At 39.2% G+C, this 27,939-nt stretch overlaps 1 protein-coding gene across 7 annotated transcripts in view; it reads left to right on the forward strand.

The window, feature by feature from the left end:
- LOC143369134 (protein muscleblind-like) overlaps window positions 1-27,939 on the forward strand; it is a 544,190-nt gene that overhangs the window by 163,534 nt on the left and 352,717 nt on the right. Inside the window, exon 4 of one of the 7 annotated variants that reach the window (XM_076812638.1) lies at window positions 24,224-24,299. The exons of the other annotated variants lie outside the window; for them this stretch is intronic. Coding sequence (XP_076668753.1) covers window positions 24,224-24,277 — 54 coding nt within the window. The 3' untranslated portion in view covers window positions 24,278-24,299. Of the gene's footprint in view, window positions 1-24,223; window positions 24,300-27,939 lie in introns of those variants that run through there. 7 annotated transcript variants of the gene reach the window in all.

A 27,939-nucleotide genomic window follows, 5' to 3' on the forward strand; every position in this document is an offset into this window, starting at 1 on the left:
ATAATAAATAAAAAGCTTCTAATACCTAGGTACATATAAATACTGCAACTAGTCATTTCTTAGAGATTAATTTTATCGACTTGCAAATCGATAATTTCTTGCCCGGTTACAGGGACTATACAGCAATTTGTATCTAAAGAGTTCAGATTGTCTGCAATTATATAAAACATAAGGTTGAAATTAATATTTAATTAATACTGAGGAACAGATTTTTTTACGGAGTGCTTTTATTCTGGATTTCCTTTTACCTGCAGCGGCTTTCGTTGGTTCACTTTTAGTCCCCGTTTGTATTGGAAATGTCTTCTGCTTATTCGAATGTATTGATGTGCAAATGGTCGCTGCAGACTTGCAGCTGGAATATATCACAAAACTAAAAACCGCTTTCGTACTAAAAACTGATGTATTAATTAAATATACTTGTTATCTACTAATTATTAAGCTTTATTATTCGACTTTCACTTCTAAAACACCCTGTACATCTATCGCGATTTCGTTCATTAGCAGACGAACGGTAAATAGAATTCAATTTACATTTTTATCTGAGAATTACACGAGGCAAGCGAAGAATCAGTTTTTCCTCCCCTTAAAAATTTCATAATCCGAGATCTGCGAAATGGAGCGTTAATAACACGTTTCGTAACGAGGGTACTATTTGTCGGTCGTTCCTGATGAGTGTCTTCCTCTTAATTTATCGACGCTCACGTGTCAGAACGTCAGTGAGATCCTAAAGGTAATTCTGCTTTGCGTTTATCAACGAGCGCGCACCAGGGTATTGATTAACATTTTTCTTCCGACGCGACGGTCCGTGTTATTCGTTTCTGTGTCAGGCTGCGAGATTATTACAGGGACGAGCGCGGTTAACTGACATTAATTGCGGAGAATCGGAGGAGATTGATTCCGCCTAACGTATAATTGACTCATTAATTTCCAGACGTTGCATCACGCGTGGGCGCGATGCTCGCAACGTTTCATTAACTGCTAATGAGATCATCCATATGGGAAACGGCGGAGGAGAGCGTGCACATGACGAGCCTGGTTTCATAATTGTCTCAGCTTTTTCAAATTTATGGCGCGCTCTTCGTTTTCGGGCCTCGAAAATAGAATTAAATGTTCAGTGAAATTGGAATTTGGAAGAAGCACATTCTGCGAATCTCGCGTTTGTGGGTGAAATGATGTAATAGAAGATGCCTTCACATTTACGATTTTATAACGTGATTTTTAAATGTATTTTTTAACTTGATTATTTACATTACACAGTATTTTGCAGTTTCTTTGTTATATCGTATATCACAAATAAATTAGGAAACTTAAGAATTCCACTTCTAGGAAATTGATGCTTGCAAATTGTGTAATTTGTACCGTAGATAAGCTAAATCATTTTGTGTAACGAAAGGTAATTCTATTCCACAAAATCCCTTCTTTCCATTCTTTTTAAAAAAAATTATTTTGTGAAAAGAGTAGGTAATCCCACTCTTGTGGTTGAAAATAGAATAGGTGCATACAGGATGTCTCAAGTGGCATACACAATAGTTGCTTGATGGTGTAGATATAATTGTATTTTTTTATCGTGCTTTATTTACCGTTTGATATTTAAAATATTTTACCAATCATTTATTCAGGGTTTGAATTCAGGGCCGGCCACAGGAGGGGGAGGGGTGCAGTTGGTGCAATGCACTCGGGGCCCGGGGTGTACAGGGGCCCCAAAAAAGGAAAAATGAAAAAAAAAGGAAGATAAAAAAGAAAACTTGAGAACAATAATTTTTTATTTGATTAAAATTAAGAAAAAATATATTAGAACATAATTTCTAATATAATATAAAAGTCTAATATTATATATATGTTATGTAGTTAAATATATTAATGTTTATTTGTTTATTTCTTTTATTTAATTTTCTATATTATTTTTATTATTAACCTTTTTTCATGATTTCGTTCTGTAAAAAGATGTTACGCATTTTTACTGTTGAGAAATAGTTTGGGGCCTCAAAATATTTCTTGTACCCTCGCTCCTTTATAGACAAGGCCGGCCCTGGGTTTGATGCATTATCAAATTCGCGAACAATTGTAGCGAATGTAAATAACTGTACAACTTATAAATGTGCGGAACATACCACGTCTATTTCCACTTTGCAGCTCAGAGTGATCCCTGGGGTATACTCTTGCGGGATACCGTATATGTATACAGCTATTTATATAAGACATCGCATTTAATACCAGAAGTCTATGAAACTTTACAATGACGTACCAAGATTAACACTTCCACAGTCGCAACTTTTGAAGCAAGTTTACTGCCCACTATCGATGTTTCTCCAATTTCCCAACTATTCATTGCAGTGGCAGATTTAACACGGCAGCCGCTGAGCAGTTGCCACCTGGGCCCCTGCCCCAGGGCCCCATCCTTAAGAAAAATTATGATTTGTCCAAACTATATTTTTTTTCTGTACTATTTCACTGAGCCCGTTTTCAGTAAACTACCGCTTTATTTTTCCGAAAAAGGGCCCCAGCCTCCAGGGCCCCATCCTTAAAAAAATTATGATTTATCCAAACTATATTTTTTTTCTGTATTATTTCACTGAGCCGGTTTTCAGTAAACTACCACTTTATTTCCCCGAAAAATGGCTGCCCGCTCAGAAGGCCCCCTAGGGCCCTGTCTTCAAAAAAGTTATGATTTTATACAAGCACTATATTTTTTCCTATACTTTTCTGTACACTTACCCCCTTTTAGTAAACTACCTCCTCAGTTTCCCGAAAATTGGGCCCCTCACAACGTTTGCCACCTGGGTCTTTTTTCTTAAATCCACCACTGATTCATTGGTTTTTAGAAACCATTAAAACGGCAAAATTGCATTAAATCTTACTCAGGGTTTTTTTGGTGGTAAATATCACATAAGATTAATTTCTTAGGTGCACGGAAAGAAGTATGTAGATTGAAATCGTGAAATCAGGCGGAGCAAGAAAAATGCAATTACGAAATTAATTAACCCTCAACAACGAATGCAGGGTCATTTGGATCCAACTCTGACAAAGTCTATCACGATGTTATATTTGTGTTGGCAATAGCAAAATATAGTACATGATGCCTAAATGGCAGTAAGATTATTTGTAAAAATCATACAGGAGACACACCTATTTTATGTACCGAATGTACATAAATAATTCTCTTTATGTATTTCTGTATTAATAAATTTTAGTTAATTTGAAAAATTGTAATTTAATTCATTTTATACTCAATTTTTCGCGAAACCGGTGTACCATAGAAATGTTGCTATGCGTCAAACTGACCCTGCATTCGCCTCACGCGACCATATCCACCATTCGTCTATCCGAGGGTTAGAAGCATAAAACAATCGGCACTAACAATAAGTGCTGGCGGATCGGTAAAGGCTATGTTCCTACGCTAGATTCTCTGTATACATTTGAATGTACAACTGTATAATTTGAATGAATAACTTGGACTGAACATGTGTTGTGAAAACGGACGCGGCTGCACACCAGCCGCGTGAAGTTAGACCGTTCCCCGGCGTGCATTGGGGTAGAGAAGAGGAGGACGGGCCGGAATCGAATGAGTCGGCAGTACCATCAGTTACGGGACACCCTGTACGACGTTCCACGCTTTTCTTCGTCCGCGTCTGGCTTTCCCTTTCTCACCCCTAAATGCACGTGCCACGTAACGCGGCTTCGCCACCCTCTTTTGTGTACAAATGACACCTCTCGCGTCGTCGTCGTCCTCGGTGTCGGCGTTGGCGTCGCCGCCGGACTCCTCCGGGCAACTCCCACCCATAAAGGGATATACATACCTTGTAGTCGGTGGATACGTGGCACGAAGTGACTTGCCAGATAACCGAGAGCAGCTCGCCGTCTTTGTCCCCTTGCTCTTTTTCCACTTTTCGCCGGTTCCCCTCGTGCCGTGGCCGGAAACAAGGCGAAGCCAAGAGAAAATCGAGGGTATATCCCGCGTACTTGCGCTTTTTACCCCCGAAACGCGTCTTACCGCCGTGATTCCATGAACGCCCGGCGTCTCTCGGTGTACGGGATTCTTCAATGTCGTTGCGTCTTGACACAGACTTTTGTTTGCTTGATTAAAAGCCGTCACTCCCCTCGGGGATTAAGGTAGGGTTTTCCTATAACCACGTAGTGGCTTTGGAGGGCATGCTGCAGCTTTCAATATGGCAGAATTGTGACGGAGTGGGATGTGGGTCAAGTGGTACTCGATTTTAGGGGTTCTAGATTATTGCAGTTATAGCCTCCCTCAAGCCTGTTTTTTTCCGTGGGAGTTAGTTAGCGCAGGAGGATTGAACCTCTGACGGTCAGTTGGCTAGCACAGTTGATAGCTAGCGTTTAATATTTTTTTAAAGTCGCAATTTAGGGAAGAGAAGAAGTTAATGGTTGGGTAATAAATGAAGGGTTTATTTGCTTGAGAGGCTGCTGGGTCTGAATCCTAGTACCAACTTGACTGGGCTAGCAAATTTCACGGGGAATTTAAAGGTTTAGAGTGGAAATTATGGTAACAGGTTTCAGGATGACGGCTTGGAGAAGAAGTGTTTAATTTACAGAAAATTATGAAAAATTTATTACATGGTATCGGTAAACTACGTGCTTCCCGTGGGTACCTACATGTAGCGAGTCATAAATTTTTATATACAGGGTTGCTGCGTAATTATTTGCACCTTTTTTGTTATTCAAAACCATCTACTGTAAAATTAAAACACCAAATCTAGTTTTTTATTTGGAGTTTCAAATGGCTGAGTGAAGGAACTTATTAATTTTTACGTTGTACATCCGATGGAACCTAATTTTCACGGTTTTCGTGATCCCACGGGTACAAAGATGATGTTAACCCTAGTTCGGCTGACGAAGCACCCGGGTGACTATTTCAACTGTACCGCGGAAAAAAGATTGCTGCTAATATTAGTTTACATACATTCATCTGTCTGTTCGGTAGAAAAGATTGCAGTACAAAGAGAAAAGTTACTGTTAGTACCGAAAACACAAAAAACTGTAATAAAGTGCCAACGCGTGAACCGACTACAAACAAACAACATACACAACTGTGTACGGTTGAAACACATCAGCCACTTCATCGTCAAAGTTTTAGTCCCAGCGAAAAAAATTTAAACTGCTTTGTAACAACCTGCCCCAGTAACATCTAGCCCCGGTCCTCCCCTACTTTTGGACACCTCGATCGAGTTCTTTCAATAAATACTTGATGGGATTTTTGTCAGGACTTTTTATCAGTGCAATCAGTCTCTGCTCTATCATTCTTCCCAAGTATCCCTGGCATATCTTGACGGCATGTTTTGGATCATTATCCTGTTGGAACACAACTTTCCTTGAAGGCAAACGTAGTCCTGGTGGAATGGCGATCTCTTCAAGAATTTTCTTGTAATATTCCTTCGACATGGTTCCTCTTATTTTGACTAGATCACCCGCGGATGTTCATGTAAAACACCCCCGTATCATTGCTGGACCCCCTCCACGTTTGGTAGTTGGTTTCATCATACTTCTACTGCTGAAGACTTGGAACTTGGACTCGCCCTGCGTTCTCGTGGACAATTTAAACGTTTTATCGTATTTTCATTTTTTTTTTACTAAGAACCTGTTTTCCCGATGCAATTCTTGCGTGCAAGCCGGCTTTCTTGATACCGCCTGTTCACAGTGGATACACTTATCGGGTTTTCTCGCGCACTATTCGCTGCAGCAGCAATTTCCGGAGCTCTTTTGCTTTTGGTCCGCTTGCTTGTAGTGGCAATTTCACGATCCTCTGCTGGGGTTGTCACTGTTCGCCTCACACTTCGTTTTTTGGTCGAGAACCTCCACTAATTTCTGAACGTCGTAGTCCACCGTTCTCTGATTTAATTGCTTTTCATTTGCAACTTGTCTCTTGCTCTTACTATCAGGTCGTCAAGGATGAAATTTGTAGAAAAAACAGGCAAAGTTGGTTGAACACTTTTTATTCACGAAGGCGAACAAATAAAATTGTATTTTTTATTTTCGAGGACTATTTTTTAAACATTTAAGGGGGGGCATATACCAAAAGAAATGCCAAAAAGATAAAAAAACTTTACACAGATTTTTTTTGGTATTATTTGGAACTATTCTGGGGGTGCCGCGAAGAAAATTCAAAGCTCGAAACTAAGAGCCACCCTAACGATACTTATGAGCTATTGTGTATGTACCTGTTTGTCTGTTGCACCTTTATTCTTGTATCTGTTAGTCTTCGCCCCGTTGCTTACCAAGTGGAAGTGTATACATTAGTTCATTTCGTTCACCCTACTACATAAATGTAGTTCGATCGCTGAAGAGCGGGTTGTCGGAGTTAGCAACAAGCGTCGACCTCGCAAGGCTGACTCACGCGCGCCGTTAATTATTAACGCGCGTTGAAGACGAAACGTGCGTGAAAGAAGAAAAGGAGAAGAGGGGGAGGGGGAGGAGGAAAAAATAGCATGCGCAGCGGTCGCAATTAGTGCAACACCCACGCGATAAAAATCACCGCGCGGTGGCCACTTAACGCATTGAAAACACTGGAAATGTTAGTAGGAAGAGGTCCTGCTTCCTACTTGCATTCCATTTCCGCGCGTTCCATCAACCGATTCTGCGAAACGAACCTCTTCCCTCGCTTCCTTCGTTGCTCTCTGTCTCTCTTTGCTACTCCAATTTACTCCCCCCTCCCCCACTTAGTCTCTTCCAATTCTCGCCGTCTTGGGACTTCCGCGGACCCCGTGCTCTGCATATGAGGAATTTTACTATTTGCTCCCCAATTTCTTCGACTCTTCCTCGTGCGCCGAGGCTGCTGAGAATAGTTAGAGAACAGCTTGTGCCGCGTCTCGTATGTGCTCCAACGACTCTGCGTGCGAGGAAAAGCAAGGATGATACATTTTGATTAGTTTCTTTTTTTTATTATTTCCTGCCGGGATAATTAAAGCTTGAGAAGCAAGCAGTAATGTCGTCATTAATAATAACGCCTGTAAATAATATGGGAATTGGAAATGTTACTGCTTCTATCATTGAGAAGTAAGTAAGGTATGTATGTATGTATCTATGTATTTATTTAATTGGTCCCCTTAGGGTTACAATAGCTTCCGTTTACATATATCTTAACCTAACTTAACTTAACTTAACCTATTTCCAACCCCCTTCGCCCCTAACTTTCCCTCTCTCTCGTCCCTTACCCTATCCTTACTCTATTTCTTATCCGATTACCCTCTACTTGTTACTCCCCTCGCCCCGATTTTCCCCCATGCTCTCTTGTCTTCTTTCCTCCATCTTTTTCATCCACTCTTCCCCTGAGAAGTAAGGTAAATGTACCAATAACGAAACGGTGACAAAGTATAATGAATATTGTGTATAAAATTAACAATTTAAATGAAACTTTTTTCATTCATAATGATTTCGTTGTTTCTCATCAGTACTTGCACCAGAAGTCATTTAAGAAGGAACCCGTTTCGCGCATGTAGAATGAGCACATTGGCTCCGAATAAGCGTTGGTGGGGGTACAGCCAATAGCGGCTTCTCCCGGCACCAATGAGCGCCAACCTGCGCAGAACTGGTCAAAACTCGTCGGTCGGCAGGTTCCTTCTTAAATGACACGGAGTATACATAACAAAATTTTATTTTTTTGATACTTAACGTGAAATAAACGAGAATATTTTGTACGTGTAAATGTACCAGTACGTAGCCAACCTCACGCGATTGACCTAGCGTCCCTTTTTTCATTTCCCAGTGCCTAGCCATAGGTTTTATAATCGTGTAAAAATTTATTTTAAAAAACTGATTCTTTGTCTTAAATGGAAAAATCCTTCAAGGAAAATTCAGAAGTACAGAAATATAAAATTATTGTATAAATAACCATAGTAAACAGATTAGGAAATAAAAGTAGAAACGTTTCATTTATCTTACAAGTAATATAATTTTGTTTTATATATATTATTACAATTATATGTTTATAATTTATTAAATATACTTAATTGTTTTTCTTTTTTTATTATCTTCTTTTTTCGGCTATTAATTTTTGAATTGTTAAGTTGTTTTCTTTTCCTCGGCAACAACTTTTTCTTTGCTTCATCTTTAAGTCTTTTTCTTTCTTGTATTTCCATTTGTTTTCTTAGTTTCTCCCCCTGAATTTCAATGTGATGCATCTGCCATTCTTCAGACGTTAATATCGATCCTATTTGATATTTTGGCTTTTTTATTTGGAATTGCATTAGGCCAAATCAAAGCACTTTATACTATTAAAAAATACTCCTGATTATTCACTAGTACAAATCTTTGAGTATACTAAATCGCGACTTGCCATATACATAGACGCTTGGTTAATAATTGGGCCAGACACGAATATTATGTACCGAAATATAGCCACGTATTTTTTTACATAAAATACAATCTAAATGCGTAATACCGCGTTAATTACTTGCTTTAAATACTCTCAGGTTTCCATAAGTTATTTGTTCCTATAAAAAAACCCAATATTACACTAATTATTCGCTTAACAAACATCGCTTTCTCCTTAGCAAATTCTGGAAGAACCTAGCAAAATTCGTCATGCGTCTTTACCGTGAGATTTCAAACAATTTCTTAAGTGTTTTAAACATAATATTTATCAAAACCATTTTTAGGGTATGAAGTTCAAAGATTATATAACACAAATTAATCAATATATTGTGCCTGATTGATATACATAGCTTAATAATAATTAATATCTGCATCAGTGGCCATGCATTGGTACATCGCTAAATAGCCACTGGTACATTTACCTTATCGATACAACGAAAGTCTGAACACGTCTAAAAAAAAAATAAGAACTCCAAATTAAATGTTAAAACGAAGCATTCACTTAACTGAACAGATCGGTGTGCAACAACTTTATTATTGATTGTCGATGCAAGCTTTAGTTGCTGTAAATGCTACAATATTTAAACTATTAATATCCAGTACTTTAAATTTAATTTAATCACTTTTGATTTTGATAGAAACGCGGTAACTTCCTTCTTCCATCTAGAAATGTCTGTCTTAGAATAATAAATACGAAACCAGTAACTAAATTTTCACGCAAGTACATTTATTTATTGCTTCAGGCATAAGAAAAGACTTGCACAGCAAAATGGTGACGCGTAACTGAATGAAATTATTGCAGAAGCTTATATTTCTTTGCCACAACTGACTTGGTGGTTCACAGGCAATGCCGGTCGATTTCTTTTCCTATCAGTGCCGAACGCAGCTTCTCACGTCTCTATGCGGGAATTAAAACTATATTTTGATACGGCATCGCGTTGTGCATGGTGTGCTCGCAATTCAATAATGGCAGAAACAATAGCAACGGCAACATTGGTGGCAATAGGTAGCTTGCAACCAAGCCACCCCTTTCTGCTTCACGCGACTGACGCTGGAATTTAGCCGCCGGCGTGGAATACGGCTCGCTAATTCACGCTAATCTAGTTTACCGGCAGTTGAAGTAGCGAAAGGTATGAGCCACGGCTGAAACAGTTCACAGCGAGATAGATGTGTCGACGATATTGCAAGGTAACCCCGAATTTCAGAGTTTTCAACAACTTGTGCAAACTTTTTTGTAATTATCATTATCATTATTTATTTATGAAATCCATCGTGGGAATATTCGTAAGTTTACAAACTCATTCGAAGTACGCTTATGTGCACATTTATCACCCCTAACGTAATTGCAGTTATTTAACCTACACGTTTTTTTTTTAAAGAATATTTAGTTCTAAACTGTAAATGCGGATGATTACAATTACTTTGTAATGTATTTGCGAAAGATTAATGGCATTGGGAATGTGATCACCACGGCCACGTAAGTTGCCAGCATTTTTCTCTTGGGGCCAATGAAATCTTTGTCTGGGTAACCTTAATACACTCGAAAACTCGAAAGTAGCGGCAGCCAATCGCGTTATTAAATTTCACGGAAGTGTTTAAAGGCAAAATTAAATATTTCCTTTTATGAATGAAAAGCCACAGGAAAATTTTTAAATGTTGGACTATTAGGTAGTTTTACAATATTATTATAATTGAATTCATATTAACGCCAAGTACGAAAGAAAGCAAATGTAAAAAATGTTTCTTGCAATATATATTCACTTCTTAAAAATATTCAAATTATGTATGAAACATTTTTGAGTATTATCACGACTATTCTCCGTGTCATTTAAGAAGGAACCCGTTTCGCGCATGTAGAATAGGGTGGAACGAAATATAGCGGCAGAATATTTTTTTAAAATATTAAAAGTTGCCTTCTACAATGTTATTTAAGCTGTGAAAGTTGGATCTCGATGAACAAACTTTTTGAGGTGCCGCGAGCCAGTCAAAAGTCACACAATCAGTAAATATGAATTTTGAATGGCTTGCGGCACCTCAAAAAATTTTTTGATCAAGATCAAACTTTCACAGCTTAAATAATATTATAAAAGTCAACTTTTGCCCACTATTAGAAGTCATGAATAATAAAAAATATTTTGCCCCTACATTTCATTCCAACCTAATGTAGAATGAGCTCATTGGCTCGGAATAAGCGTTGGTGGGGGTACAGCCAATAGCGGCTTCTCCCGGCACCAATGAGCGCCAACCTGCGCAGAACCGCTCTAAACTCGTCGGTCGGCAGGTTCCTTCTTAAATGACACGGTGAATACAAGAGATACAGTAGGTACTCCCTTTTTATAAGCCTACAGAGGTGTCAACCCACCCTCATACTTATTTCTCAGTACCACACAGTGAACCAAACTTAAATTCTTTCATTTCACTTCTCGTCTGAAATACAGACCTGACTTGTAAACTTCTCTGGCAACAAGTCATTAACAGATACCCGTGCAATCGGTACAGCAGAGAACAAACTTTTCTAATGCACTCTAAAAGCCACCCTCCCCCAGCTGATTCTTCGCGTTTATCAGCGCACAGAGATTCCAGCACTGTTGTTCCCTGTCTTTGGTGCATTTATCAAATACAAGTAACCGGTCTAATTGTAATCTTAGTCGAGCTTGCGCGCAGGGATTTTTAGGCAACCGCGCGTCACACACGCTCTGAAGCCACCACCATTCATATCGCTACCACCTGCGGGCAACACAAGATTCCCAGAACACTACACGCCGGGAAAGTTAGCAAACTTTCTCCAGCTACAGGCCTAGGTTTATTCTCGGCGCATCAGTTAATCAAGTGAAAAATAGTCACCCCTATTTACTGAGACTGATCAACTTCGCGTTTTACATAGTGTTAGGCCTCCAGCATTGCGTTACACTTGCTCGTGCCAACCATTCTATTCCTGGCCGTCGATCACTCGAGAAAATTAATGTTACACGGCGATCAATTTTATCACGAAACCTAAGCAGTCCGGCAAGGTTATTTTGGCGCGCCGGGGGTACACACATACGCGAAAAGAGTTTCGCTTGATTTGTTTCGAGGCGGACGCGTGCGCAGCCGGAAGGCCGCGAAAACTCAAGCCCCGTTTAACACCATTGGGCGTATTTCTTTTTTCCCCTGCACCGATCATAGCCAGGGCTGTAAAGTCGTTCGATGGAGTTCCAAATGCAATCACGTTCGTAGCTCTTCCTTTCCAGGAACCGGCGCACGCCCCGAGCGCAACCCATTTACCGGGAAATGCAATAATTGCAAATTGTAATGGGACGGCACTCGAGTACCGCGCCATTATCGCTGTATCAAGCCCCCTCCACCATTCTGTCCCTTCTTTTTGCCCACCTCCCTCTTCTTCCCAGCTCACCCTTTCTCTCTCCTGCTGGAGGGAATCTTATCCCTCGTGGTAAAGCGTTAAATCTTCTTATTTTTTCCCCGAGGATTTCTACACATACGATAGAGTTTTAATTGTTGTAATATTATTATTTATTTCACAAGGTTACAGCCACTGAAATGGGTTATTATTAGTGTCCACGTTGATATAGGATGACTGTCCCTAGACTGAAGCTATTAAAGTTACCTTAATAAGTTTATACGTGTCAGGCACGAGAAGACATTTGAATAAAAATTTCCTTCTGGGACCAGTGCTTTGAGACCTCCATTGCGCGCAACTAAATAATTGAAGAGTCCTTGTAGAAAACACTGTAAGTGCCAAAAATCAAATTTTATACTATAGTATATCACCATTAGCACGTAGAACTTTTTGTAGTTAATTTTTTCTTTTTAATTTTGTTATTTACTGTGCTTTCTACAAGGACTCCTCAATTGTCTCGTATAGGTATCGGTCGATCCTTCCTCTTCGAATGCTATGACTGCCCCTTGCTTGCTATGACCAGTTCTTGTTCGGATTATTGGAATTTTTCGTTTAATGGCAAATGACAGTATTGTACAGTTTCCGAGGATATTAGGCTTCATACGGTGGGTTTTACCTGAGATTGATCTTGTTTTGTTACTCCTCTTTTGTCTGAGGACTTTAGGGAGAGCTTTTGTAGCTTCTTTGTGGTAGACTAGAATGTCTCGACATGTTTGTGGCTGCCCTACAGTCTGTTTAGTGGCCTCAGCGTCTTTTTCTACTGTAGAACCCCTGGATCTTGGTATGAGAATTTGCGACAGAATCGTGAAAATATGTTGCGAAGTGATCTACTGCGATTATGAAAGAAGATGGGGCGAGAATTGCAACACGTTGGTGCCGGAAAAGTAAATGGAAAAGATAAGAGGAAATACATAAGATAAGAGGATACATAAAGACGAGAGGAAATTGGTAGAATAATGCAACGGTATTGTCTGTTTAAAATAGTATTATAATCTGATCGCGGAAAATGGTAGGGTTTATCTTTTGCAAATTAAAAATGATTAGCTTTTAGAATCACGACAACCACGCTCTAACAATTCAGTTACAAATTACGACAGGAATTAACACAAGCAGATAATTTACGTACTTGAGAGCTTTAGCGGAAGTACCATAAGATACATATTTTCATATTGGCATCGGTGATACCACTAATCTGAAACGGAAATATTACTCCCTCGTTACCACAAATCTACCGAATTTCTGTTGCCGCACAAGGAAAACTAAAGCCTCTAAAATTAAAGAAATATAATTTTCACAAGGAGGTAATTCACTTTTATTGCCACATCCTCGAATTCACGTGGACGATCTTAGCCGCTCGTACGTTTATCGTTTCTGGTGTACTCATTTTCGGTGTAGACCAGGGGTTCTTAGGGGGGATTCTCGTGTAACAGCCCCCGAAATTTGTGATTTTTAAAAAAAAACTATTGTTAATATTGCATTAAATTCTATTGGGATATAAGGAGGCACCTTTAAACTTCCAGAAAATAATTTTTTTTATGTCGATCCTTCTTATTATTTATTAATTATTGTCGAATCTCTTCGACGATGTTGGCGTCAGGTGTTAGCATCTGTCACAGTCATCTGATTGCGAAAAAAATAAAATTTTCTAAAAGTTAGATAATTTACGCTGATGCTACTAAAATATTAATGTGGACCTAAAATATTAATTTTAGTTTTTATTTATAATACTTTTTTCGTTGATATAAAGAATAATATGAAAAATTTGTCTAAGAAAAAAACTTACTTTTTCTTTCAAACGCTATAACTTTTCATTTATTTTTTTGTTAAAGTGGACCAATACCAGTGTAAACTATCTAGCTTTAAGAAACTTCTATTTATTTTGTAATCAGATGACTGTGATAGGTACTACACCAGTGGGGTACCTATAAATACATCTGAAATAGCAGTCATGAGCCATGGAATTATCTTATGTAAAAAGCTCCACAATCTCATTCAAGCAGAGCAACGAGACAGCTGATACCTCTGCAAATAAATCTCCGACTTCAACGTGCCACCATTTTAAATGGATTGCCTTATCTAGCGAATTAATAAAGAAGCACATGCAGTATGGTATCACAAATTTGTTTCATCAATGTTCCGATAGCTCTGTCTCCCTGTAATCGTGTGTCTTTCGTGCCCCGCATTTGAAGATACCATGTATCCTGAGAAGGGGTCCGTGGCACGAAAAAGGTTAAGAACCCCTGGCGTAGACCGTCAATCCGGCGAACCGGCTAATTAACGCGAGTTTACGGTCGTGAGCACGGGAAACTATCTGTTACCCGCGAGGCTCAGCCGGATGGCGACAGCTGATAAAATATAAATACGGTCGAATGTGACGTAAGTGGCCCTAATATGTTTGTCTTGGCCACACGTTCAACCGACGATTCGAATATTTATGGTAACTGCATCGTCGCTTGTTGGAACGCGCCTGGAAAGGCACTTACGCGTTACAAACGCAGTCTGACAGTGATTGCTCGTAATCCTTGATCGGGTATCGGGGTACTGGGTACCCTCGCGAGTCTTTTGCACGCTTCCAGGCGGATAGACTCGGAATTCCACGTGGACTGTGACGAATCGAAGTTGCAAAATGAAATTGAAGAGGGTTGACGCTTGACTCCGTGTCACTTAACATTTTGCGCGTAGCAACAGAGTGAGGGGTAGCTGTTAGGGTAGGAAGAGGTTAGAAGGGGATTCGAGGAGAGTACGAGCTGCAGTGACTAAAGTAAGTAGTTGCTTAATATGCGAGGGATTCGAGTTTGAGTCGCTATTCTTCAGTTTTTATCCAACAAGTTGGTGCTCTGCCACTGAAGCCCCTAGAAGACTTACACTCCTCGTCATCTATGAGAAAGAGGTTCAGTTTTCGCGTGTTCTGTGGGATAGTAACATGGCAAACTGATAAGACCAGCTAAGTGAGATTTGTTGAATTAAATTCAGTAATTTTAAAGGTGCCCGCATAGGGGGTGTATTGGGTTCGCCAATAGCCCTCTTCGTGCTGAATCGTTGATCTAATGCAAGATTCCTTTGGTAAGAATAATACACACTTTTTCTTGCTTTCTATTATTTAATATCGCGTCAACCACTTGTATGGGTTCTTAACGACCTAGGGTCTGCTTTACAATTTGCTGTATAGTTTGATGTGGTTTAGGTAATGCAATAGTCTTTTTATTGATCCTTTGGCGTTTAGATTGTCCTCTAGGGTGGGCCTTATGTTGTATTTTTGTCTATAGGGGTACTTGCGGTGTAGGATGCTGTGTTCCACTGACAGTTGTACTTTGCACAGGTCGTAAGATGAGGGTTCTTCTTTGTTGAGGAGTACACACTTGCACTGAGGAAAGAAATATTAATTGCTGCCATCGGGAATAATCATCAATTGCGATGGAAACGTTTGAACCTTCACTAGTTTCGGTTTGCGAATATTGATGGAGGTAATAATCGGTACTTACCTATACACTCAAACCTTCCTGTTGGTGGTAGTCTGTCTTGAAATCACCTAGCCCTAGATCAGGCCTTCCCAAGTAGGGGAAAACCACTCCTGAAACACATGTTTCGGTTCTCCCTCCAACGCTACGCCTTCAGCTAAGGTGGGACGATTCCTACTACCCTTTCTCCGATGCTACAGTAACGCCGCTAGGAAGCATGTTGGGGCACGTTAGGGTGAAAGTACCAAACCTGTCAAGTTTTTATAGGAAATTTCATAATGGCATAAAAATAGTAGGAAAAATTAAAATTTAAACTAGCATTTCAAAATGACGTAAAAAGAATTAAAAATTTATTACATGCAACGATACAGTAATTATTACTGTAATAATTAAAAAAACGGGAACGCTGCTCGGCTCTGCCTGAACCTAGCCGTTTGGCTGTTATTTATTCTTAGCGTAATAGTTGTGTGCGTTACGAAGCTATGCGTAGACCAATACGAGATGAAGCTATCGAGAAAGAACCAGTGTTCTGACCAATAAAGCTCCTGAATTTTTTCGGAGCTAACGCACACCTATTCTGATGCGTGTATTTCTACGCTAAGAACTCGGTTTGGCCTACACGTCAGGAGCTCGGCGCTATCCCCACCACTTCTGATTTGCTCTTGTTCTGCGAAGGCGAGAGCGAGTCACAAAACGTTGAGAAAAGGAGCACCGAGGCAGTCAAACTGTGTAGTGGGAGAATACCGACCTTAGTTCCTAAGTACATCCACACTGCGTTCCATATAAGAGTGTACCAACGCCCCTACCGATTTGCGACCGATCTGCGCAGCTCCCACGCATCTGACACACGCGATTGGTCGTAGCACTGTCGCGATTGCTCGTGGCACTTTCCCTGCCGGTTTACTACCAATCAACAGTGTATCCCTGCGCGACACGAGTACGCTCTAATGTGGAACGCAGTGTAGCACAACTGCACCTGGTAATATTTCTACGATCTCAACGTTATGCGTCAGATAAATCCTTCTATCCATTTATAAATAAACGAGATTGAATGTAAAAGTAAATGCCAGCTTCACTTATAGATCCAGATGCTGTTAGCTTATAATAAATTACATTTAACTTCCAATTAAAAGATTTTAATAAAATATATATAATCATCTCTATATTAATTATTAATCTTGTGTTTATTATAATTCCAGTAATAATAATTTTATTAAATAACATTTTAACAAAAATAATCAACAAAAACCGAAAAAATAACTCCATTTGAATGTGGATTCAACCCAATAACAAGATTTTTTATTAAGATTCAAGACTGAATACGCTGCATCCTAATATAGATAATATAAACTTCGCCCAGTGTTCTTACAAAACTGATTCTCTCCCTTCAACTTCAGACGTAGTTATGCAAACAACGGAAGAAGGAAGTTACACCCCCTTCGAAGGTGAAAACGAAGCCAGAATTCGAACTGAATTTGTTTTGAACGGTGACTCTTGAATTTTTCACTAATTTCCTTCGTTCCGGCGCTTTCAATAAATCGCCCGGCATTTTTATCGATCGCTGAAAGACAGGGCCGGGGGGCGGGGGCAGTCACGGCGATGCTGTCCTTGTTAAAACCAATGCGGTACATGACGTGCATCGTCCCCACGCGCAATAAAATGTTTCAGGATTACGCGGCGAAGCTTATGGCGAAGTCCAGCGTGCACTGCGCAATTTCGCCTGGTATAAAAGTGCTCTCTTGCTCCGATAATGTATCGAACAACGAAACGCTATCGTAGTCTGCAATCTTTTTTCTTTTTTTTTTTGAGAGGGGTAGGGGTTGGGGCGTAGGTACAATGAATCACGAAATTATTCGGAAGCTTGCGATCAGAAATTGAAATGTGCAGGTTGCGATACGATATTTCAAAGCTTTTAGAATACCTTTATACATATGTAGCTACGGTAAGATCGTTTGTCAAAAATATCAGGATTCTAACTGTAGCGCTTGAAAAATTCTGAAAAGCCATGGAACAACGGTAGATCAATATGTCGAAGGTCAGAAATAACAATGTGTCCTGTTTTTAGCAGCAATTAAGTGGAAATGACGCTGAAGTGTATTACGTATACCAGGGTTGACTAACTGATGGCTCGCGAGCCACCGGGGGCACCCCCGCCTTGCTGCCCAGCTGAAAGGCCCCCTCCATACCTCCGAGACTCTGACGATCGCAGTCAAGAAGAGAAGGAAAGAAGGAGGAACCGACTATGATGGTTAGAGTTTGGTCGGTATGAAGGGGGGCCGTTCAGCGTAGCAGCAAAGCGGGGGAGCCCCCTGGTGGCTCGCGAGCCACCAGTTAGTCAACCCTGACTTATGCAACAGAAGGTTGATACAATTTTTCAAACAAAACTTGTATATAAAAAGTTCCGAGCAGAACAAATAGTTAACGTATACAACGTCAATATAATGTGAATGTCCCAATTTCTGCTCATGTCCCCATTTCTGCTTATTTTGTATTTCTCTTATTATTATAAGCGTTACGTTTGTACTATAGTTGCGACAAAATAATTCTAAATTATTTGAACATTTACGCGAGTGTCGCACGAGCTTGGAGCTAATCAAAGTGCAGCATAAGCAACGAAAAACTTTTAAAATGAGAGACTCGTCATTCTTCGACAGTGTTTTAGCGGGTTGTACTAAGGAACTGCGTCACTATTGGTATTCGATAATTGGGCAGAAAATAGTTTTTGCAGTAAAAGTTCTTATTTAATAACAAAAACAGATACCGTATTGTGCTCTGAATGTAGATGTTTTTACTATATTTAATTGTTTTAAGTAGAAAACAGGTGATTAGGTTTAGGGTCAACTGAATCACCGCCATGTCCGCATTTCTACTAGGGCTAGGACTATTCGAATAATTTAATATTCGAATATTTTACAAGTATTCGAATGCTACGAATAAACTTCGAATATTTTACAAGTATTCGAATGTTATTATTCGAATAGTATGATGTGAAGTGGGTCAAAATTAGCTTACAAGATTTCACCCTGACAAATGAACGTAAAGAACTAGATTTATAATTCACGGCATACTATTCGAATACTCTCTATTCCCGAAAGCACACACAATCACACTAAAACGTCCATATTGGTTATTATCTCAAACTCCTATTTTAAAAAAAGAGGCTTTTCCTGATTACGTTGTCAGATACACTTCCTTATCGAATTATGTATTATACTTTTAGATATTAGTGTGTCGTTGCAGAATTTCTCGAGCGTTCTGGTTTATGCGAGGCGTGTAAGTCTGGCGTAAGCGAAACCGAGGAGAAGGAAAAGTCAGGAAACACGGACGTACCTCTGGCAGGATTAGGGGGGAAATTTATTTTACGAAAATACGGGCGGTCCGCAGGAAGCAAGTAAAATCTATTTCATCGCGACGAGCTGCGTTATATGCGCCGTAATCCTAACTAGTAATTCCAACTGCTAATATTCGCGACTTTATTGTCTACAATTCCAACGACTGAAATACACTCGCTGAGAATGTATATACCAGGTGTATTTTACCTAGCGACACAATGTGGACTATGATGAATCAGCAGTGTCTCCAAAACTTTTCCGTAGACAATATTTGTAACTCTTTCATCCTACACTGTGTCAACGATAGTATTAATACCGGGTGTAGCATATAATATTTTTATTCATTTATGTATGACAGTTTAAGAGCAAATTCAGTGGTTTCGAGCCAGATAGTGAAGTTTCCATGTGGAGGAAATTTAATTGACAAATGGAAATGAAAAATTAACGTCCAGTCGTGAAACATGGTGGTGGCAGTAGCTTATAGTTAGCATGGGTGTGTGTAAAATGAAATACGTTTGTAATCGTAGTATTAGTGATTAAAGGTGTTAATTTAAACGTTTCGCTAGGCATAGTTAAGTGCACGTGTGTTAAAGGAATATCCACAGCCAACTTTGGAGGTACGAATCCTCGTATTGTAAAAATTAATACTTACATATTTTTTTACTTATTTTAACCCTCGTCAGACGGCACAATTTTACAACGTTAACAGACGGCAGAGGCACAATTGCACCCTCGCATATTTTATATGAATATTCTCACTGTCGGTATAATTTGTACGATAAATTAATAACATTTAGACTCAATGAAAATCAATAAAAAATTTCCCAAATTTTATTTCATAATGTAAATTATCTATTCTTTTTTTACTTTTTTATAATAAAATAACATTATCATAAAAAAAATTGCATTATATTTTTCTTGCATTATCTTCATAAAAAATATATAGGGGCGCCATTGTGCCTATGCCGCTGTTGTGGATGCAACCCTCGACTCGACCCCCTATTTCGGAAGGGGGTTGAGATATTTTTCTGAAATTTGGTCTATATAATCTGGACCAAAAATTTAGAGATGTCATGAAACTTCAGCCCTTTCCGGCTTCTCGAAAAAATATTATCGAAGTTTAAGAGAGAAATTTAAATTTATAGAGAGAGTAGAGGGTCGTGCGACGGAGAAAAACATAGGCGGTTAAGGGGGTATACCCGTTTGAACCCTCGGAAAATGTATACATTTTGTGGATTTTTTTACAAGTCAACGGTTTGATGCAGATTTCCCGTTTTTTAACTATGTTTACATAGTATTATGAACTACTTATAAAAAAAGTATCAGTTAAAAAATTATTGTTTTTCGGAAGTTACGGATACATGTCCGAAAGTCTCTCGATTTTAGACGGTTAAACGGTGGCCCTAAAAACTCGCGCTACGTTCAACCAATTTACTTCAAATTTTGCATGCAGAATCATAATAAGATTCCACATCGTCCAACGAAGGCGATTTTGAAAATTTTGAAAAATAAAGAAATGGTGAGAGATCAAAGGTAAAGTTAAATTTTTCTAAGAGAAAAATCCACCTTTTTCCTTTATAAATAATAAACGGGGAATCGAAATAAAAAAAGCCTTCGTTGGACGATGCGGAATCTTATTATGATTCTGCATGCAAAATTGGAAGTAAATTGGTTGAACGTAGCGCGAGTTTTTAGGGCCACCGTTTAGCCGTCTAAAATCGAGAGACTTTCGGACATGTATCCGTAACTTCCGAAAAACAATAGTTTTTTAACTGAAACTTTTTTTATAAGTAGTTCATAATACTATGTAAACATAGTTAAAAAACGGGAAATCTGCATCAAACCGTTGACTTGTAAAAAAATCCACAAAATGTATACATTTTCCGAGGGTTCAAACGGGTATACCCCCTTAAGTCTGGAGTCGGGCGCAGCAACGCCTCCCGAGGGTTGTGCCTGCGCGAAACAGGTATGCTCTAATGTGGAATGCAGTGTAGGTATACAGTGGTGATTAAAAGAATGTTTCAAAGCTAAACGATAATAAAAATACTGTGATTTCACGACGGAGACCTGCACCGCCATTTGCGACGTGTGGTCTCATCGGGCTCCCCTATTTTCTAAAATAAAATTCTATATAAATGTTCCGCTTAATCTAGATGATTGAAGTTGTTAGTTTTATTTTAATAAACCTGTAAGTTTCTGTATACTTCGGAATGCGCATCGAAGGATTAGCAATCGGAAAAGAGGATAAAGTTTTTTTTTATATTATCTTACGAACCCCGAGATTTAAAAAGCACTTATCAAGAAAATTATCGATTAACATTCAGTTCTGCCTGGAAAAGTGACGGTCATAATGTTTTACGCGATTAAGTTCTGTCACTCTTGGTCGATAAGATATCTCGATTCGAGGAATGCTTTTTGTATCTACGCCCAGTATCACTAACAATAAGAACGGTTCACGTAGGCGTTTACGTGTCGCCTTTGTCTCAACGACTTGCCGGGTTTAAGAATATCTACAGCATGAATCCAGTAACTCGATAACCTTAATTATTTCCTGCCTTCATTGAGCGATTCACATTTTCTGCCTCGAATTAATTCGGTTTAATCGCATGGACCAGGCTCTTTAACCGACTTCAAAAAGGAGGAGGTTATAGCTTCGACCCGTATGTACGTTTTGACGCGAATACGTCCTTAAAATCGATACAGTACTGGGGGGTGTAAGAATTCGTAATCAATGTGGAAAACAGAATAAGTTGAAAAACATATATTTTGACGAGTTCGGTGTGGGTTGGATAGAACGTGTCTCGAGTCGTGGTCTGTACAAGACTGGCTGTTCTTGAGCGGGAGATCCTTGCGTTGACGCCATTGACATCTCCTTAAGGCCCTATCTAATTTATGACGGGCCTGGCATCGCGTTGTCCTGACTCGGCGTCGCCGTGCTCGCCTTTTGGATAAACAGTCGCATTCGGCTGCCATCGTTCGTCGAATAGTGTCGGATTTTCTAACAGGAGGCATGCCCGGAAAGTCGAGCGTTACGAAAAGGACGACGAAAACGGGAGAAAATGTTTCGTCTTATAACTTCGAAACTAAAAACAACATCCAAACAATAAATATAGCGCCGAGTAGACAAAGGATGCCCGTGCCTGAGATTACCTTCGGACCGAGTGCGTAACTGCTCTAAGCGTGGGTAGGGAGTCCGCAAAAGTATAGAATTTAAACGTTAAAAACTAGGTTTGGCCGAGCGCGAGCGAGAAACGGCACGAAACAGAAGACGCGCTGACACCCCGTCTCGCTCCGTCCCTCGGATGCCATGTACTCCGTCGCGCACGCAAAGGACGGAATATCACGCGCCCGAAAGACAGAGCGAGACAAAGCAGCAACTGCGAAACAGCCTTCGGCAAGAAAAAAGCGAGAAAGGCAGTGGTTACGGTGGACGTGTTTCGCCCGCAAAATCGATTAGTTTCTGTGCAAACAATAACATTCAGCGGTGTGAGCCATACATTTCGGCTTCGTCATTGATATCACGGGATTCAAACTAGCATTGATATTTCATTCGCTAGAAATCTACTTAGATGTATCTTGCATGCCATTCGCTTCATACTTTAGCTATCACAGGGCTATATTCAATAAAATTTTCGGCTGTACTTCCACATGGCCCCAGTGGCCGATTGATATGAAGTTTGAAGGGAAGGGTGGGGAGGGTGTGTGGACCCTAAATCTAAAATCGTTGCTTCGGGAATTTATTAGTTTCCGAGATACTAATAAAAAGCTTTTAGTATGTCTGTTGACTTATTCCGACATAACGCATTCCACTTTTCAACTCGTTCCGGAAATAAAGGCTGGAACAGACGTCGGTTAATTTAGTCGAGTAGCGAGTAATTTAGTAATTTACCATTGTTTTACTAAATTGTAGTGTTCACGCACGAAAAATTACTAAATTACTCGCTACTCGACGAAATTACTCGACGTGTCTGATTCAGCCTTCAGTATTGGTTGGGTCTCGATGAGCGTGGAGGGGCCTGTAAATCGTGGTAGCGAACCGATGTGATTTTGGAGATTTGAAACCGAAACTTGCGGATACGATCCATCCTATTATACAGAGTGGATACTTATTACTCTATTGATAGTCAAACTCTAGGGGGATGATTCTATGGGCCGAAATAAGACGAAAATATAGAATATAATTTCGTAATATCGCGCTTCGTTTTAGAGAAAATTGGCTCTGAATTTCAGCTAAATACGGCGTGCTTTTTAGGCGTCTGAGGGGCGCATGGAGGTAAGGGGAACGCGTCCAACTGTCTGTAGAACGAATTGGGGGGGTGCAGGATGGATCCCCGTTAAGGCTACGTCCACACAGTTAAAAAAAATAGATTTAAAAAAAATAACAATCATTTTTTATTAATATTTCGGAAACTAATAAATACCCGAAACTACAATTTTAGATTTAGGGTCCCCCTCCCCACCTCGCCCCTCAAACCTCGTGTCGATCGGCCACTGGGGCCATTCGGAAGTATATCCAAATTATACTTGAATATTAATATCAAGCTTACTTCTTCAATATCCGAGTATTCACGCCAAAAAACTGCGGTTTGTGTCCCCGACACAACCTACCCGATTTTTTTTTATGATTGTCCGCGCATAACTCCTCAGCATATGGACCGATTTTAATGATCTTTTTTTTATTCGAAAGAGGGCGATGCCCCGGTGGTCCCATCCTACACTGTATCAATATTCATATTCTTTTTAAACAAATGTAGTTACATAACTTAAATAACTAAAAAGTAAGAAATAACTTTTTCCCTTATTTGATCTACGATTCTCAATTTTTTTTAAAATGGCGCCAAACTTACACAGTGCAAATGACGAGGCGCCGATATAAAAGAAATCGAGAGTCGTAGATTAAATGAGGGTAAAAAACTATTTTTTCTTTTTTTGTGCATTTTTATTTATTTTTAAGTCGATTTTAATTCTTTACAAATTTTGTTATAATTATATTCGGTGTAACTCATTTCTTTGCTCTCTGCAACAAACGTCCCCCGAGTGACGCATGTAGTTACAATTACCTACATACATAATATCGTAACCAGGGCCGGAGTAAGACCTTTACAGGCCCTAAGCATTTAAAAGATTTTGCGGCCCTCCTTATACCGAGTAATCACTTCAACGGCAATGTACGATTTCTTAAGCATTTCCGATAAATTGGCTAAAAAGTGTATCTACCAAAAGTTAGATTTTAGAACTCAGAAAATTTCTATGATGGCCCCTTTCTCCTAATACCCTAAGCACGTGCTTATTTTCCTTATTGGTTAATCCAGCATCGATCGTAACATGGAAATGGTCGAAATCCTTTTGCTTTATGCACGAATACATATTTTGCAACATGCTTCCTGAACCGGTTGCATCTAAATAACTATTAAGAGACGAGCGGAAAACATGTAAACATTCACATAAGAGGCTGAAATTGATCCCAAAAGAAGAATTTAAATCCAGTCTTTTAATACCCGCAATAATAAAGATGGTATAGTCACGCATTTTGTGCTTGCTAATTGCAACACATATTTTGTTAATTTAGAGCTTTATAGGGTGCCTAAAAATTTCATAATGTGATACTTTTGAAACAATATTTTCCTCATCACGAGGCAATAGTAATAAAACATTTTTTGGATACTCCATTCTTATTTTCTAACGAGAACTTTTCTTTTCTGTTACAGGTGAGTCGTCAACTGCATGGTATAATATTCTTTGACCTTAAACGTAAGTGTTAAAACTCCACCCTTTTCCTGGGTATAAAATTATTATAGAATATGCACCATATTACACACCAACTATATGTTTATATAGTAGGTATTAAAAATTTGCAGGCTCTATGTAGACTTTTATCACTTATTGTACATGGTGATGTCAAATAGGTACTTTAATCGTTAGCTACATTTCACCTCACCTTAAGGGAGGATTCTCGTGTAACAGCCTCCGAAATTTGATTTTTTTTATAAAAACTATTGTTTATATTGCATTAAACTCTTTTGCGATAAAAGGAGGCATCTTTAAACTTATAGAAAATATTTTTTTTATGTCGATCCTTCTTATTATTTATTAATTATTATGGAATCGTGTTAACCTCTTCGACGATGTTGACCTCCGGTGTAGCACCTGTCACAGTCATCTGATTGCGAAAAAAGGAAAATTCTCTTGAAGTTAAATAATTAACGCTAGGACTGGACCTAAAATTTTAATGTTAGTTTTTATTTATAACACTCTTTTCGTCGATATAAAGAATATGAAAAATTTGTCTAAGGAAAAAACTTATTTTTTTCTTTCAAACGCTATAACTCTTTCAATTTTTCTTAATTTCTCTTTAAAGTGGATCAATCTCAGCTGAACTATCTAATTTCAAGAAACTTCTATTTTGTTAGCAATCAGTTGCCTGTGATAGGTGCTACACATCCCACCAACAGGAGTTACATGTCGAGGAGGTGGACAAGATTCCACAATAATTAATAAATAACAGAAGAAAAGAACGACATAAAAAAAATATTTTCTGCAAGTTTAAAGATGCCTCCTTATATCCCAAAAGAGATTAACCCAATATGACCAACAGTTTTTTCAAAAAATATTCTTAAATATCAGTTACTTTTGGGGCTGTTAGTCGAGAATCCCCCCTTAAGTCGTCATATTATTGTTTAGACATCAAGGTTTCTACCGAAATGCCAGATGCGTGCTTCAAATTTAAAAGTGCTTAGCACAATTTCTTCTCCGGTCTCTCGATTGTCGCAAATTCAGAATATGATAAGAAATATTAAAGTCTTAAAAAATACCGTATCGTGTACCATCTTGCGATTTCGACAGTGCTGAGATTTAGAACCCGAACTACTCGTCACCATTCAAGTTAGCTACTCATTGGTAGGAAACTTTTCAAAATTCAATTGTACTGGAATCTGCAAATGCTCGACCGCAGTTCCTTTTACGTTAACACTAATCCTACCACGACCGGTGAAATGACCGTTTTTAAAATTTCGATTAGAATTTCCTATATGCAACGTAATTGAATCGCCTTTAAACTTCACTTCTCCTCAAATATACGTATGTACATAACATACTTCTGAACAAAAGAAACTATATTTTTATACTGTCAAATTGACTATCATCTTCATTCTATATTAAAAAATATAAGTTGCGCTAAAGATCGGTCATTTTACCGGTCTAGGTAGGAATAGGTACACGTAAAGTGTCGGTAGGAATAGTGTTAATACGCCGCAGAGTTATGCAATTTGCGATGTATGTCCCCCACAAGTTTCGTTCCGAAAACGTAAGTACTTGCCAGTGCGCCATATGCTGCGCACGTCGACGTGTCACGTGTAGGGCACGTACTGAACGCAGGGGCGTCACGTGACACTGGTCGCGTCGTATATGACTGCAGGCTGGAGATATCTTCTGCATATTACAAAGCACAAGAAAAACGTGAGAATGGTGCTCGTAAACGGTACCCGCCGAGTACGATGTTAAGTGGTCGATTTATATTCAATGTCAGCCGACCTGTTCTCCGTATTTAGCGTCATTGGCGACGTGCCTCGGCGCGCGGGGGAGGTTAACGGGAATTTTCGCCTACGGTCAATTGGAGTCATTTCTCGGTCACTTAGATCGCCACGAATAATCACTAGCCCTTTAACGAGCCGGGATAATTCGATTACGATGCGAAAAATGGCTCTGCGACCCGTCACATAAGGTCAGCTACGTGATCGTAAGCTTCACTCGCGAACCACCTTGTAGATTTGTTGCAAGAACTTTACAGAAACATTCGATTAATACGCGCGTCATTATTTAATTACCTAGATCTGAAAGATCCCTCGTTATCACCGCTATAATTCATTGAAATTATGATCTAAAGCTGAGTTGTTGTATGGGCCTTTATTTAAACAGTGTGTCGAAAGTCATCATCGATGTGAACGCTGCTAAAAATTTTACGGAGGGTCAAAGATAAAAAAAAACAGTTTTTCACAAATATTCCAACCAGATCAACGACAAAAATAGGTATTATGAATTTTGTAGCTCAGTAAATTCTCTACAAAAAAACTTCCTACGAGTTTTTTTTCGTAGGAGTTATCTACCATTTTGAAGGCTTACAAAGTTTCATCCCTCATACTTTTGACGAGGGAAGGTCATTCCGTAACTGGAGATTCAAAAAATTATGAAACTTTCTGAATATGTAGGGGATGCCCTTCTGATGACAATGCATTTTTTTTGCTGCCCAAATTCACTCTAAGACTGTGGAATTGACCGCTCAAAATGTTCTGCTTTTACGTTATTATTCGCGATGTGTAAGAGATAGAAAAAAGGTTTGCGGGAAAAAGTTACTTCTTTTAATTTGAACTATCATTTGGTGAATTACAGTGCTTACAGTTTTCCGGGGCCAATTTCACCGCCTTACAAGGGAAGATTCCCAGGTGTCCTCCTCCGATTGCTTTGAATTTTGCATATGTTTTAGTGGACCGAAAAATAAGATGTACGGTTTTTTATAGTGGCCTTTTTCATATTTAGGGGGTGAAACCACCCCTCAAAATTATCAGATTTTCAGGTGTTCGTCTCCGATTGCTTTGGTTTTTGGATGTGTCTTAAAGGACCGAAAAATAAGAAACACGTGTCTTTTTATTTTGGCCTGCTTGAATGTTTAGGGGGTGAAACCACCCCTCAAATTCCATAAGAATAGGTGGCGATCGCCTCCGATTGCTTTGGTTTTTGGATATGCTTTAGGGGACCGAAAAATAAGAAACAAGTGTCTTTTTATTTTCGCCCGTTTGCATCTTTAGAGGGTGTGAAACCACCCCTCAAAGTTCATAAGGGGTACACAATTGTGTTGAGTAAAACTTCACATAAATTTCATTTGCGTCATAATTTGCTGTACGGATGATGTTCTTGTCATCAATCACCCTTATTAGAGGGTGAACTACCCACAATTGTTTAAATACGCATTTACGAGAGTTGAAACGTGTCCAAAAATTCATCAAATTCTTAATAAACCATAGCAATCAGAGGCGGCCGCCACCTATTCTTATAGAATTTGAAGAGCGGTTTCACCCCCTAAACATGCAAACCGGCCAAAATAAAAAGACACGTATTTAATATTTTTCGATCCTTCAGTACATATCCAAAAACCAAAGCAATCGGAGACGAACACCTGAAAATCTTATAACTTTGAGGGGTAGTTTCACCCCCTAAATATGAAAACGGGCCGCTATAAAAAAACACGTACATCTTATTTTTCGCTCGTCTAAAACATATCCAAAAATCAAAGCAATCGGAGGCGGACACCTGGGAACCCCTGCTTGTTAAGGCGGCCACGCAGGCCAAACGGACAGGCCCACCGCAACGTGTGTGGCCGCCTTAAGACTGAATTTGGTCAGTAAAAAAATGACCTATATATTTTAAAGTT

Source organism: Andrena cerasifolii, chromosome 5, assembly GCF_050908995.1.
Source record: "Andrena cerasifolii isolate SP2316 chromosome 5, iyAndCera1_principal, whole genome shotgun sequence".
Taxonomy (NCBI): Eukaryota; Metazoa; Arthropoda; class Insecta; order Hymenoptera; family Andrenidae; genus Andrena; species Andrena cerasifolii.